Below are 12,223 nucleotides of genomic sequence, written 5' to 3'. Positions count from 1 at the left end.
CATCCTCCGTGCCCGCGGGCAGGAGCAGCTCAGGGTGAAGGCATGGCCATGTCCCATCTTGTTCCCTGGCTGCTTTCCCTCTTCTCTCTGGCAGCAATGCCAGCACCACCGGCCCTCCCCATCCAGCACCATTACCCACCCCACGGGCAGAGGCACTCTGCTCTCTGCTCCCCAGCTGCTGCTCTTTGGGTCATTTCTTGGGCACGCTGCTGGCGATTGCTGAAGGCTTTGCTGGCAGCTCTGCCTCAGCCCTGGTTGGGTGCTGCAATTCTGGAGCAGGGGTGAAGTGTTGGCACAGGGACGCAGAACCGCCGTCCCCTGCTGGCTGCCTTCTCCCACATGTGTGGTGTGTGGTCCCTGACCCTTCAGTCCGAGCTGCTCCACTCAGGCTGGTGGGACCATCCATGGGCCCTGCAGAGCAACGCGGAGCTCTGCTCTGATTTGGTGGCCCCAGAGGAGTGTCCATGGAGGTGACTTGGGACTGATCGCCCTGATGGAGCTGCAGGTGTCTGTTCATCACAGGGAGTTGGACCTGAAGAGCTTTAGAGGTCCCTTCTCAAGCCATTCTATGGCTCTAAGGCTGGTGTAGGGGCACGGAGGGTCCATGGGACTTGGAGATCTTCCAGGTGCCATGATGGAGAGCTGGGCCCTGTCCAGAGCTCTGGCAAGAGCTATTCTCACCTCTGAGCTGATGCAGCTGCCCTGCCTCAGCTCACCCTCTGTGCGTGGGGCTGCTCAGAGCTGCTGCGCTGCTGGAGGGGAGGGAGGGCAGTGGGAGGGATGCTGGGGTGGCTCTCGTGAGCAGGAGGTTTGGCATCTGGGCCATGAAGCCACGCTGTCCTGCCTGTCCTGTGGGCACTGCGGCCGTGGGTCCAGGGCTGCTCCAAGACTCAGGGTGATCAGCTGTCCTGCTTGGCTGGGAGAGCCTAAAACAACAAACACTGCGGAGTAAGGGAGCGTCTTGCTGCTTTTTCCTGGTCAGATGGTTTCCTGTTTTTTAAGCAGCTCCTCCAGCTCCACTGGGGCAGAGGACTTGTCCGTGCAGAGCTCAGCCCACAGCCCCCACGGGGGAGCAGAGCTGCTGCGTGTCTGGCACAGAAAGAGCTCTGGGATCAGCGAGAGCTGCAGCAGCAGACTGCATTGTGCTCTTCTCCTTGGGGTGAAAACATGCCCTGATCATGGTGCTGCCTTGGCCAAGCCCAGCTTTGGACCTACGAGGCTGCAAGGTCAGCAGGTGGGGCAGCGATCTCAGAAACACAGAACCTTGGAATCACTGAATCATACAATCACAGATAAAATCATACAACCACCAAATCACAGAACCACAGGATATCCCACGAACATCACTGACTCCATCTGCTGTGACTCCACATAGGACCACCCCAAATTCAAACCATTCAAACCAAAATTCAAAGCTGAGGTGGCCTTGCTGCTGCCCCCCTCCCCCAGCAGCTCTGCTCTACGTTGTCCCGGAGCTGCAGAGCAGAGTCCCAGCACACCGAGGGGCTCTGAGCCACAGAAGGGCAGCCCCTTCCCCACACTGCTCTCCATCACTCCATACTAACAGGGCCCATTAATAGGGTCTCCCATAAACCAGAGCTGAGGTGTGGGGGCAGAGGGAGCAGTGCACAGCTTCCACGTTTCCTGAGGCCAGAAAACACCAAACAAAACAGCTTCCTAGAGGCCCACGCAGTGTCAGGCGTGCCCGGGCTGCGTGCTGGAGGAGCTGCGTGCTGCAGACAGCGCGTTCACAGCGTTGCTGCCCTCTGGCTGCATCAGCACATCCCCGGTGCAGTGCACAGCAATGCAGGGAGCTCCTCTGGGGGCAGATCAGTGTGTTTTGGTGACAACCAGACAGAGGGGTGCTGGCACCTCAAAGTAGGACTGGGGACTTGAGGATTTGTCTGCTTTGCACACAGTCTGTCTGCGCGCAGGGTGTGCCCTGCCAGGCAGGATCACAGCCATCACAGAATCGTTTCAGTTGGAATGGGCTTTTAAAACCCATCCGGTCCCACTGCACTGAACAGGGACTCCTACACCTCAGTTTGGCACGGGCACCCAGAGCTGTGCACAGCCCCGTGTCCAGGTGGGTGTGAAGATCTCTGAGCAGGAGACCCCACAGCCCCTCAGGTCCCTGTGCAGTGCTCCTGATGGTCAGAAGGGCCCCCCCGGGCTCCCACTGTGCCCAGTGCCTCCTGCACTGCTGCTGGGCCCTCTGCCCCCCCCTGCATCCCTTCATGGATGGGATCCTGAGCTTCCTCTACTCCAGGTGGAGCAGCCCCATCTGTCTCAGTCTCTCCTCTCAGCAGAGATGTTCTCATCCTTGACCACCATGGTGTCCCTCCATTGCACTCTTTCCAGTGTGCCGAGGTTCTCCAGGGCCCAGCAGCAGACCCAGCACTCCCAGGGCAGCCTCACTAATGGCAACCCACCCGCTCTGACACTTAAAAGAGAGCAGGAGAACAGCATGCAAAGATCTGGAAAGTGTGGTCTTAACTCAAAGATCCATTGGGAGCCAGCTCTGCAGCCTGCCCAAGGAAAGAGGAAGAGGCACTGGGGTGAGATGTGCAAAATCTGCACGGAGGGAAGGACACGTCAGCAGCAGAGAGCTGGAGGAGCCACACTCGTGGGTCTCCTGCACCCTATGGCACTGTTGGACAGCCCCTCATGGGGCTCAGCGCACTCAGTGTCACACATGCACTGTTTTTCAGCCAGGTTCAGAAGCTGAGCCCCACGGAGTGCCAAAGTCAGCATCTGCTTGGCTCACTGCTCCTCTGTGCACCGGACGTTGGCTATTTTTAACTACCCCTGGTTTGCTTTTTTCTCTCTCTCTGTTATCGTGGGGTCGGAGGGCTCCGTGTGCTGTCTGTGAGCAGCTCTGTCACCACTGGTCCCAGGACACACGGAGCTGGGACGGCAGTGCTGCTCCCCCAGCCCAGCGCTGCGTGGGCCGCCCTGCAGCACACATGGAAGTGGCTGCTCCTAACCGCTTCCTCTCTCCCCGGGTCTCTCTCTCCCTCCTGCCCCTCCTGACAACTTGGTTTCCTGTTATTGATAACGGCCCCTGCACCCAACGAGAGGTCACCGTGCTCCGTGCCCCCCCCCCGGGGGCTGCAGCACAGGGAGGGCTCAGGTGCCCGGATCTGATCACCGCTGTGCATCACAGGATGCTCAACCCGAGAGCTTGGTCCCTAATGGGAGAGGGATAAACAGTGCTGATATAAAGCAACTCCACAGCAGGAGGACGCCTCTGCAGGGGCTGCCCTGTGCCCACGCAGCCCCATTGACCCCCGGCAGCATTGCAGCCAGACCCACGCACACGGGCCCGATGGGTCACTGCTTTACTTCTGCTCTCTCTCTGTGAAGTCGGAATGCAGCTCAGCTTGTTTGCGAGAGATGTAGGGAACAAAAAGTAGTTCTGCTCAGAAGGAGAAACAATCAGCGCAGAGAAATCCGTGCGAAAAGCCGTCCTCCTGCTTCTCCTTGAGGAGAGGAGCAGTAGTGCCGGGTTGGCAAGTTCAGCTGCAGATACCTTAAAAAAATTAAACAGCACTTCCAGGCAGAGCCGGGCAGCGGCAGGAGCAAAGCCCGCGCCGGCAGGCTGCGTCCCCGCGAGCAGCGGGAAGGACACGGAGCGCTCGCAGCCCCGTGCAGGGGACGTGCGTGGGTCCGGGCTGGGAGCGGAGCGGCGGGGGGGGCTCAGTGCCCGCAGTGGGGCCGTCCACGCAGCGCGGTGCTGAGTGCCTGGGGCTGTCCTTGGGAATGCGCTCACGCGGAGGAAACTGCTCCGGGAACGGCGATCTGCGGAGCGCTCGGCTCAGCCGCCGGGTGCCGTCCCCGGGTGCGTGACGCTGAGCCCCCGATGCTGCGCTGCTCTGCGGGGTGACCGCGCGGCCCCACGGGCTCCTGCTGGGAGCGGATCAGCCCTGCCAGCGGGGGCTGCTGGATCCCGAGGCGGACGCTTCACCTTCACGCTCAGGAGCGATGCTTCGGCAGAAAGGAGGTGGGAACGCTTCCAAGAGCCCGCGGGACATCCTGAGCTCCGAAGTGTGCCAGCAGGAGCCCTGCGTGAGCACCAGGCACAAAGATGGTGGAGGCCTGGTGAGAGCAGAGCGTGGTGCGGGGGGTGACCCCGGGGAGTGCGGCTGTGGGGCACCATCAGAACTCTGTGTTCTGGAGCAGTGCCTGCACTGTCACCTGTGGTGGTGACTTTGGGGCCGCTGCGCTCCTCAGAGGGGCTGGGGGGTGTGGGGTGTTCAATCTGAGGGGCAGAGATGGGAAAAGAAGCTGTCTGGGGGGGAACCCAACTCATGACCCTAAAGCATTATTGGTACAGATATCCAGAGGGGACAGCTGAACCCTGGCCCTACCCCTGGCCCTACCCCTGACCCTACCCCTGACCCTAACCCGTGCCTGGCACACTGAGGGCCTCACCAGGGGTGGTGATGTGGTAACAGCCTCATCCCTTTCCTTTGGGTCTGTTCTTCTATCAGCAGTCGCTATCACCATTCCTCAGCACGAAGGAGCATGTCGGAACGGTGTGCTCCCCACGCTGCTCTTTGCTGTGCACTGGGGATGCAGTGAGGATGGCTGCTCCAGGGGACAGGGTACAGCGAGTCAGGACATGGGGATGCAGCAGGGTTCCTGTGTGAGGCAGGAAGGGATGATGGGACAAGGCACAGCTGTGACCCCACGGGGCCCACCCCATCCTTCATGCTTCATCCTCCCTCCTTTATCCTTTACCCTCCATCCCCGCAGGTCCCCCAGCCCCAGCAGCTCCTTCCTGTAGGACCACTGGCGGTCCCATGCTCTGAAATGGGAGGATGGAGGGCAGGAGGGAAGGGCAGTGCAGTTCCCTGCCCATGCTGGGCTGCCTTTAGGCCCCTCCAGCTGAGTTCTTACACTCAGCATAAGGTTGGCTCAGTTCCTCAGCCTGACCCCATGCCTGCAGGGCCTGCTGTGATCCTGTCACCTGCTTGTGAGACACAGATGGTGGTGGCCCTTGTCTGCCACACCAAGCAATGGGACTGGGCAGCTCCAATCCTGCAGCTGTGGAGCGGCCCCAGGCAGCGTGACGGGGGGGGCAGAGGCAGATGACATTGGGGCCACGGCGTCCCAGAGCAGGGGAGCAGCGGGGGATGCTGCAGGGTGGGGGAAGAAGAGGAAGGAAGCGGGGCGTGCGGTGTCTGTGCACGGAGCCGGGCAGTGACAAACAGGAAGAGCAGCAGGGACACGGCGGGAGGCAGCGAGCGTCAGGGGGCATCGCAGGAAGGATGTGCGGTGCCCCAAGGGCAGACCCTGCTCAGCGTGAGCTGGACCCTCAGCGAAACGCCCCGCAGACGTTCCCTGCCCCGCAGACAGAGTGCGGTGGCACCCACACGGCTGCTGAGCACGTTGATACGGGAACGAGACGACGTTTCACACCCCACAGTGGGAGCGGTGTGGGATGCGGGGATGCAGGGAGGTGGCACGGCTCGGGGCCGCGTCCCGGGTCCCTGTGCTGCTGTCACCGTGAGGATGTGCTCGCAGCTCCCTGCCGTCTCTCCGTGCCGGGCTGCGGTGGGGCACAGAGGACCCCGAGCGGCGATGCCCACGGAGCAGCCCCGGGCTCTGGGGGCTGCAGGGCCACGACGGCAGGCACTGAGGGGCTTCGGTGGGGAGCGGGCTGGGGCTGCGGGCTGCCCGGCGGAGCTGAGCTGCGGAGATGTGGCCGGTATGGGTGTGGGCGGCAGGCAGGGTGGGGGAGAAGGAGGGAGAGGAAGCGGCAGAGGCAGCAGCTCCTTTGATAAGCAGCTTCCTGAACACTTTCAAACCCCCGGTTTCAGACCGACGTGCACTGCGCCTGCGGCCCTGAGCCGGGTGGGACGGAGCGCGCGCCCGGGGCTGCAGGTAGGCACTGACCGGGCTGCGGGCGCGGCCCCGACGGTCCCTTCGGAGGGGGCCCTGCCGCGTGTGCTCGCTGCAGGCAGTGCAGGTGCCCCCGCAGGGATGCTGGCGGGGAGGTGGGATGTGGGGACATGGGATGCTCGTGGGGAAGATGCCGGGAGAAGCGGCTCGGCCCAAGGCCCTCCTGCGTGCCATGAGCTCGGCTGGGGCCTCTCCCAAGTGTTTCCTGGGTGATGCCGGGGTCCCTGCCTGCCGCTCCCAGCTATTGCTGTGCCCATGGCACTGAGGACAGATGTGGGGTCATCCAGGATTGACCATGAGTGCTTCGTCTCATGCCCCGCTGCGTTCCCATCCCTCACAGCCATGGCCACGCTGTGATCTTCCCTGCCCCAGCCCCAGCTTTGCCTGCTCCCAGTTCTCTGCAGGGATGTGCCTGAGCCTCCGTGTACACCCTGCTCTGTGCCCACTGGGAGCTCTGACCCTGCAGCATCCCCATCCCATTGGGTCCATCTCTCCTAGCAGAGGAACTGGGGAGGAGAAGGAGCTTTGCCACCCTGAGCTGTGCCATGGGGACCTCTGCCCAAAGATGAACCAGCATCACCCACACCTCCCTGCTGGGGCTGCTCGGGGCTGCTGGTGCTGGAGCCCTGGCAGCCTCCTCCAGCCGACCATCCCATCGCCTTTTGCTCAACCATTCTGATAGAGCAGTTTCCTCTTGACAGTTGCTGAGACTTGTGGGATGGAGGAAGCTGTCCCAGGGCCATCCCCTCCATCCCAGGACGTCCAGACAGTGGGAACTGCCCATGACCCTCATGGTGTCCTCCGCTGAGCCTCATCCCTGTGGGGGCTGCTGCCCTCCACATTGAGCTCATGAGCTCCCGGCCCACCCCCTCCTACCCACAGCTCCTTCCTCCTGATGGGGTATCACAGGTGCTCTCCCCATGCCACCCGTGGATGCTGGAGCCCTGGTGCCAGGGCAACTGAGGACCCAAAACACTTCACCTGATTATGGATTTTCTCACTCTGGCCCAGCACAGGGTTCACCAGCCTCCCTGTATCTCTCTCATCCACCTTGTGTTTTCCAGCTGCTTCTCCTCTGATGGCAGCTTGACCCCTCGGCAGCTGAGGACCCCCTACTTCCACTCCTCGTGCTTCAGGGCGAGTGCTTCGTGGCTGCCGCAGCATGGTCCAAGCCTGCTCGGTGTGCCACAGAGCTCATAACAGCAGCCTGACAGCCCGGGCAGCCACCAAAGCCATGGACAAGGCAGACAAGCCCAGTCCCTCTGCAAAGAAGCATGTGCGGCTCCAGGAGAGGTGAGCGTGGCCAGGCTGGGCAGCGCACACATCCCAAACTTTGCGCTGCCCAGTCCTACAGCGCAGACCCCCGAAGTGCCCTCCTCCGGCCCACGGGCGGTCAGGGCTCAGCAGGGACCCTTGGCCACGTTTGCAGGAGGGGCTCCAACGTGTCGCTGGTGCTGGACATGAGCTCGCTGGGCAGTGTGGAGCCCATCCAGCCCGTGTGCACGCCGCGGGATATCACGCTGCAGTTCCTGAGGACATCCAGCCACGTGCTGAGCATGGAGGAGCTGCAGCAGCGTGCCCAGAGCCTGGCACAGCTCCAGGAGGAGTTCTCGGTACGAGGGTGGGTGCACGGGTGGAGGGGGCATTGGGCATCTCCTGTTTGCCCGCTCCTTGTGCCCGTGGAAAGCCTTCCTGTGCTGATCTGTGAGGTGTCCCACCCCACTGGGGTGTGGATGGAGCTCACGTCAGCTCTGGTGACGCTGTGGGGCCAGCTGTGCCCGGTGAGGGGGCACACGCAGCACCGAGGGGGGTTCCTCAAAGCTGTTCTCCCCCGGTGCAGAAAATCCCACCCAACTTCATCAGCCCAGAGGAGCTGGAGATCCCCGGACATGCCTCCAAGGACCGGTACAAAACCATCCTCCCCAGTACGTGTGTCCCTTCATCTCACGTTCCCCCATGTGCAGGGAGATGTGCGTGGTGTGAGTGTCCCCAGGATGTCCCACTGTCCCTGCTGCACTGGTTCCTGCTGCTGGCAGCCACCTTGCAGGGGTGTGTGCCCGGCAATGGGGCAGTTTGTGGGGAGCTCCGTGGGGCATACGTGACATCGCAGCTCAGCCTGGGCCACTCCCGGCTGTGTGCAGCCCTACACATCCCAAGGGAGAGGTGTAAATGCTGAGGGCATTGTCAGAGGAATTGCTTGGGTCTTCTCCATGCGCTGTGGGAAGGCTGGGGGGGGGTTGGTGCCGGGCAGCTCCGAGCACGGCATGGAGCTCTGCAGGAGAGCGCTGCTCTGAAGGTCTCTGATCTGCCTTTCAGATCCTGAGAGCCGGGTGTGTCTCAGGAGGGCAGGGAGCCAGGAGGAAGACGGCTACATCAACGCCAACTACATCACGGTGAGCGCACTGCACTGCCCACACTGTGATTTCTGGGTGAGCAGAGCAATCCCTCCCAGATACTTCTCCATCTCATCTCCATGCACTGGTCTGCTGCCATGTGCAGTAAGCAAGCTGTGCCAACACGGCACCCCTGCCTGGTGCCAACACACCCAGGACCTGCCTCTCCCCTCGGGGGATTTTTTCAATTCCCAAGAAAGGAAAAAGGGGCAACCACGGCTCATCTCCAGCATCCAATGGGGTCCCCAGACCCAAGGTGACCATTGGTGTCATCACAGCAATAACCTGGGGATGCTGGGATGGATTGTGAGCACACGGGGCTTGCTCCTGGTTTGCTGGGCTAGGAGGATGGAGAGGACTCCTGGCAGCCCCTGGTTGGGTCTGTGGAAGGATTTCAAGGGCAGGTTTAGGAGGAAATAGGCAGTGTAGCTCAGGTTCTGCCCTGCAGAGGACAAGCTGTGCTATGGGGCCGAGGTGCAGGCCAGGTGCCCCTGTCCCTGAAGGGCTGTGTGCTTGGCAGGGCTATGCAGGACGTCCCCGGGAGTACATTGCCACCCAGGGGCCCATGCTGAACACCGTGACTGATTTCTGGGAGATGGTGTGGCAGGAGGAAGCACCCCTCATCGTCATGATAACCAAGCTCCAGGAGCGCAAGGAGGTACTGCTGTCCCTGCTCCGTAGCACCCCGACCTGGAGGGGGTGGGGAGGGAGAATAACAACATTGTTGGGATGGTGTGAGAGCAAATGTGGGGCTGAGCTCTCCCTGCTTTGCTTTGCTTAGGGGGTACCTTCTTGGAGAAGAGTCCCCGAGCTGCAACTTTGACCCCGTCCAGCAAAGCCTCCCCTTCTCTATCTATTTCACTTGCTCTGGATGTGCTTTGCCAGAGAAATAATAGGGTAAAAAGAAACAGGGCAGCCCCTGGGAGCTCCCAGATGTGGATCCAGCTGGGAGCTGTGTCCTGAGGTGCACAGCTGCACTGCACTTTGCTGGGGTTGCTGGCTCCATGCTCCAGAAGCAGGGGGAGCTCACACACTCTCACCTGGCCCTGACTTTTCGTCCCTTTGCTCCCTGGCTGCTGCAGCATCCCTCAGGGTACTTACCTGCACCATTCACCTGGATCTAGCAGGACATGGGTGGACAGAGATGTAGCTCCCCAAGGGCTGAAAACCACATGGCAGGACGTGGGGGAAGCGGGTGTTGGAATTGGGATCTGTCCTTCCTCACCTTCCCTTTCTATCAGTCCACTTCCCCAAACCTCCCAAAAGCAATGAGCAAAGGGCAGCCAACAACACAATGCGTACAAGAGCACCTCTTCAACCACCAACACTGCTTCCTTCCTGCAGAAATGTGTCCACTATTGGCCTGAGAAGGAGGGCACGTATGGCCCCTTCACCATCCGTGTGCAGGGGGTGAGCGAGTGTGCAGAGTACGTGGTCCGGAATCTGTCCATCCAGGTGGGTGCTCCTGGCAGGGTCCTGAAACACACAGGCTCTGTAGGAGGAGGGGTCTGCAGAGCTCTGCCTGCCCAGTGAGGTTTGCTGGGAGCGAGACTTGTGCAGGACAAGCCTCGGGTGGGGGCAGAGGGGTGTCAGCATGGAGACCCTGGAGGGGGCCTGGCCATGACCAGAACTCTTCCCAGCAGGTCACCTGAGCACACAGAAGTGTCCCTGGCTCCGTGGGTCTCTGGCAGAGGCTCAGTGAGTCAGGAGGAGAGCAGATGAGATGGGCACAGACTGGGCACACAGTATGGGAACGTCTTGCTCCGGCCCCACCTGACAATCCTTATTTCTCTTTCTTCTGTGCTGGAAAAGTTGGAAGGTGAATGCCGCCACGTCAGACATATCCTCTTCCCTTCCTGGCCAGACCAGCAGACTCCCGAGTCAGCCAAGCCCCTGCTGCACTTGGTGTCCAAGGTGGAGGAGACTCTGCAGGCTGCAGCCAGCCCAGGGCCCATCGTTGTGCACTGCAGGTAAGTGCTCAGCCCTCACCCGTGTCCCTCACTTCAGGGTCACACTCACCCACAATCGATCTCCATGCAGAAATCCCAGGGCACAGCAAACCCCAAGCAGGTATCCCCAGCAGAGGACAGGGACACAGCCTGGTTTTGTGCTTCCAAAGTGGTTCCAGCTGGACTGGCAGCATGGCAAGGTCCACTTGTGGTGGCAGAATGGGGTCAGTCTGAGAAAGCTGGGACTGGGACCTCTGCATCCGTGTAGGAATGAATCAGGGCAGCAGAGCAGCCAGGGAGCACATCCAGCTCGGAGAGCTGTGGGTGCTGAGCACAGCCGTGTCCACCTGCAGCGCAGGCATCGGCCGGACGGGCTGCTTCATCGCTACCAGGATCGGCTGCCAGCAGCTGAGGGACAAGGGACACGTGGACATCCTGGGAATCGTGTGCCGCCTCCGCGTTGACAGGTTGGTGCTCGGGCAGGTGACCCTGGAGGATGCTGCTGGGCGCAGGAGGGATGAGGGAGGGCACGGGGAGGATCATCCCAAGGAGGGATGGAGGTGATCTGGGACAGAAAATGGAAGGGTTTCTGAAAGAAAACACGCCCAGCACTCCTTGAGGAGCTCTGGGTGCATGCAGACAGGGTGGGTGACACAGGAGTGTCTGTGCCATGGGAGCGGGGCTGGGGTTTTGGTGAGCATCAGCATTTCCCTTGCAGAGGCGGGATGATCCAGACCAGTGAGCAGTACCAGTTTCTCCACCACACACTAGCCCTGTACGCATCCCAGCTGCCAGAAGCAGGGGGCCACTAGCACCGGGCTCCACCGCTCGCTGCCTCGCTCTGAACCCCCCCAGGGCCAAACCTGGGGGCAACTGCTGAACCCGCTCCTGCTGCACCCAGCCATGAGCCTGAGCCTCCCCGAGGCTGCACAAAGCCATCGGGACCGTGGCCCCAGGGCAAGCAGGGTTTGGGGTTTGCACAGGGTATGAGGCAGGACAGTGCAGAAGAGCAAGCTGCACGGAGGGGCTGCTGCCCAGCGATCTGCCTGCGAGGAGCACTCAGAGCCCCTCCTCAGCTGCTCATCATCTGCAGGCAGAAGCTGGCACACGCAGGCCTTGTTCCCAGCACACTTCATGATGCTCTGCTTGCTAAAGACACGCCTGGAGGGTTTAGCACTGCTGGTTGCCTTCGTTACACAGCCTGCATTCCTCTCTGCCTTCAGCCATCGCCTTCCACCAGCCTTAAAGTAGGGGATACTCCTGAGTGTCAGCACTGTTGCGAGCAATGCGCTCCGAACTGCAGCCCTGCTTTGTCACGTGGGGCTGGGGCTTTATGTTCTTGGGTCGTTTGGTTTTGTTTTTTGTTGGAATCAGAGCAAAATAATACACCCATTCTGTTGTTTCTATTTCTCTGTGCAAACAGGAAAGGTTCATCCTTGACTCTGTGGCTCTCCTGCCTTGTCAGCAGCCCAGGAAGAGAGGGAATCTCTCTGTGTCCCCCGCAGTACCTCTGCATCCTCTCCCTGCAATTCCTACATTTTCAGGGAGAGAATGGAAGAGCGGTGCTGAGCTAACGCAGCAGAGCGGAGCAGGCTGAGGCACGGTGTGCAACGTGTCCCCTGCTCCCAGATGCATAGCAAGAGGAGAGCTGCCAGGGCAGGAGCAGTGCAGAGGTTTTCCTGAGGCAAACAGGGACCCGTGGCTGGGGGGGATGTTGTCACCCCTCTCAGATTTCCTATTGGGGCTGGGAGTTTTGCCAGATGAGCTCTCTGATGCTGATCACAATCAGTTCAGCAGTTTTCCTGTCTCTCGATCTCAGTTTCTACCCACTCAATCTGTTCAAGGCACTTATCAGCCATTACCACGGCTCTATCTGGGTATCTCACAATCCTCCCTGTTTTTATTCCCCGAGCACTCCTCCAGGCCATGCTGAGCTATCACTGTGCTATTGCAAAACACCATCCCATGGCTCCT

At 60.8% G+C, this 12,223-nt stretch overlaps 1 protein-coding gene across 2 annotated transcripts; it reads left to right on the top strand.

Annotated features, from left to right (window-relative positions):
* Positions 1–5,716: 5,716 nt before the first annotated feature.
* PTPN7 (protein tyrosine phosphatase non-receptor type 7) lies at positions 5,717–11,313 on the top strand. Of its 2 annotated transcripts, XM_065747548.1 has the most exons (10): positions 5,717–5,889; positions 6,972–7,200; positions 7,337–7,520; positions 7,748–7,832; positions 8,224–8,300; positions 8,821–8,958; positions 9,645–9,755; positions 10,113–10,270; positions 10,603–10,716; positions 10,968–11,313. In XM_065747548.1, exons 2-10 carry the CDS (start codon positions 7,070–7,072, stop codon positions 11,059–11,061), a joined length of 1,092 nt encoding a protein of 363 aa, XP_065603620.1. In that variant the 5' UTR covers positions 5,717–5,889; positions 6,972–7,069; the 3' UTR covers positions 11,062–11,313. The 2 variants fall into 2 exon arrangements, with proteins under 2 accessions (XP_065603620.1, XP_065603619.1); XM_065747547.1 differs by lacking the exon at positions 5,717–5,889 and having other exon boundaries at positions 7,096–7,520.
* The last annotated feature ends 910 nt before the right edge of the window (positions 11,314–12,223 follow it).

The sequence above is a fragment of the Cyrtonyx montezumae genome, unplaced genomic scaffold, assembly GCF_038088225.1.
Source record: "Cyrtonyx montezumae isolate F1298 unplaced genomic scaffold, pur_monq_1.0 scaffold_45, whole genome shotgun sequence".
Taxonomy (NCBI): domain Eukaryota; kingdom Metazoa; phylum Chordata; class Aves; order Galliformes; family Odontophoridae; genus Cyrtonyx; species Cyrtonyx montezumae.
This window is presented reverse-complemented; position numbering and strand designations above follow the sequence as displayed.

Excerpts from the sequence above, each read along its gene's own strand:
- PTPN7 (XM_065747547.1), top strand. The coding sequence starts at position 7,182 with ATGTGCGGCTCCAGGAGAGGTGAGCGTGGCCAGGCTGGGCAGCGCACA. Across the intron at positions 7,833-8,223 it reads GTACAAAACCATCCTCCCCA|ATCCTGAGAGCCGGGTGTGT; the intron begins GTACGTGTGTCC and ends TCTGCCTTTCAG. Across the intron at positions 10,717-10,967 it reads TGCCGCCTCCGCGTTGACAG|AGGCGGGATGATCCAGACCA; the intron begins GTTGGTGCTCGG and ends TTTCCCTTGCAG.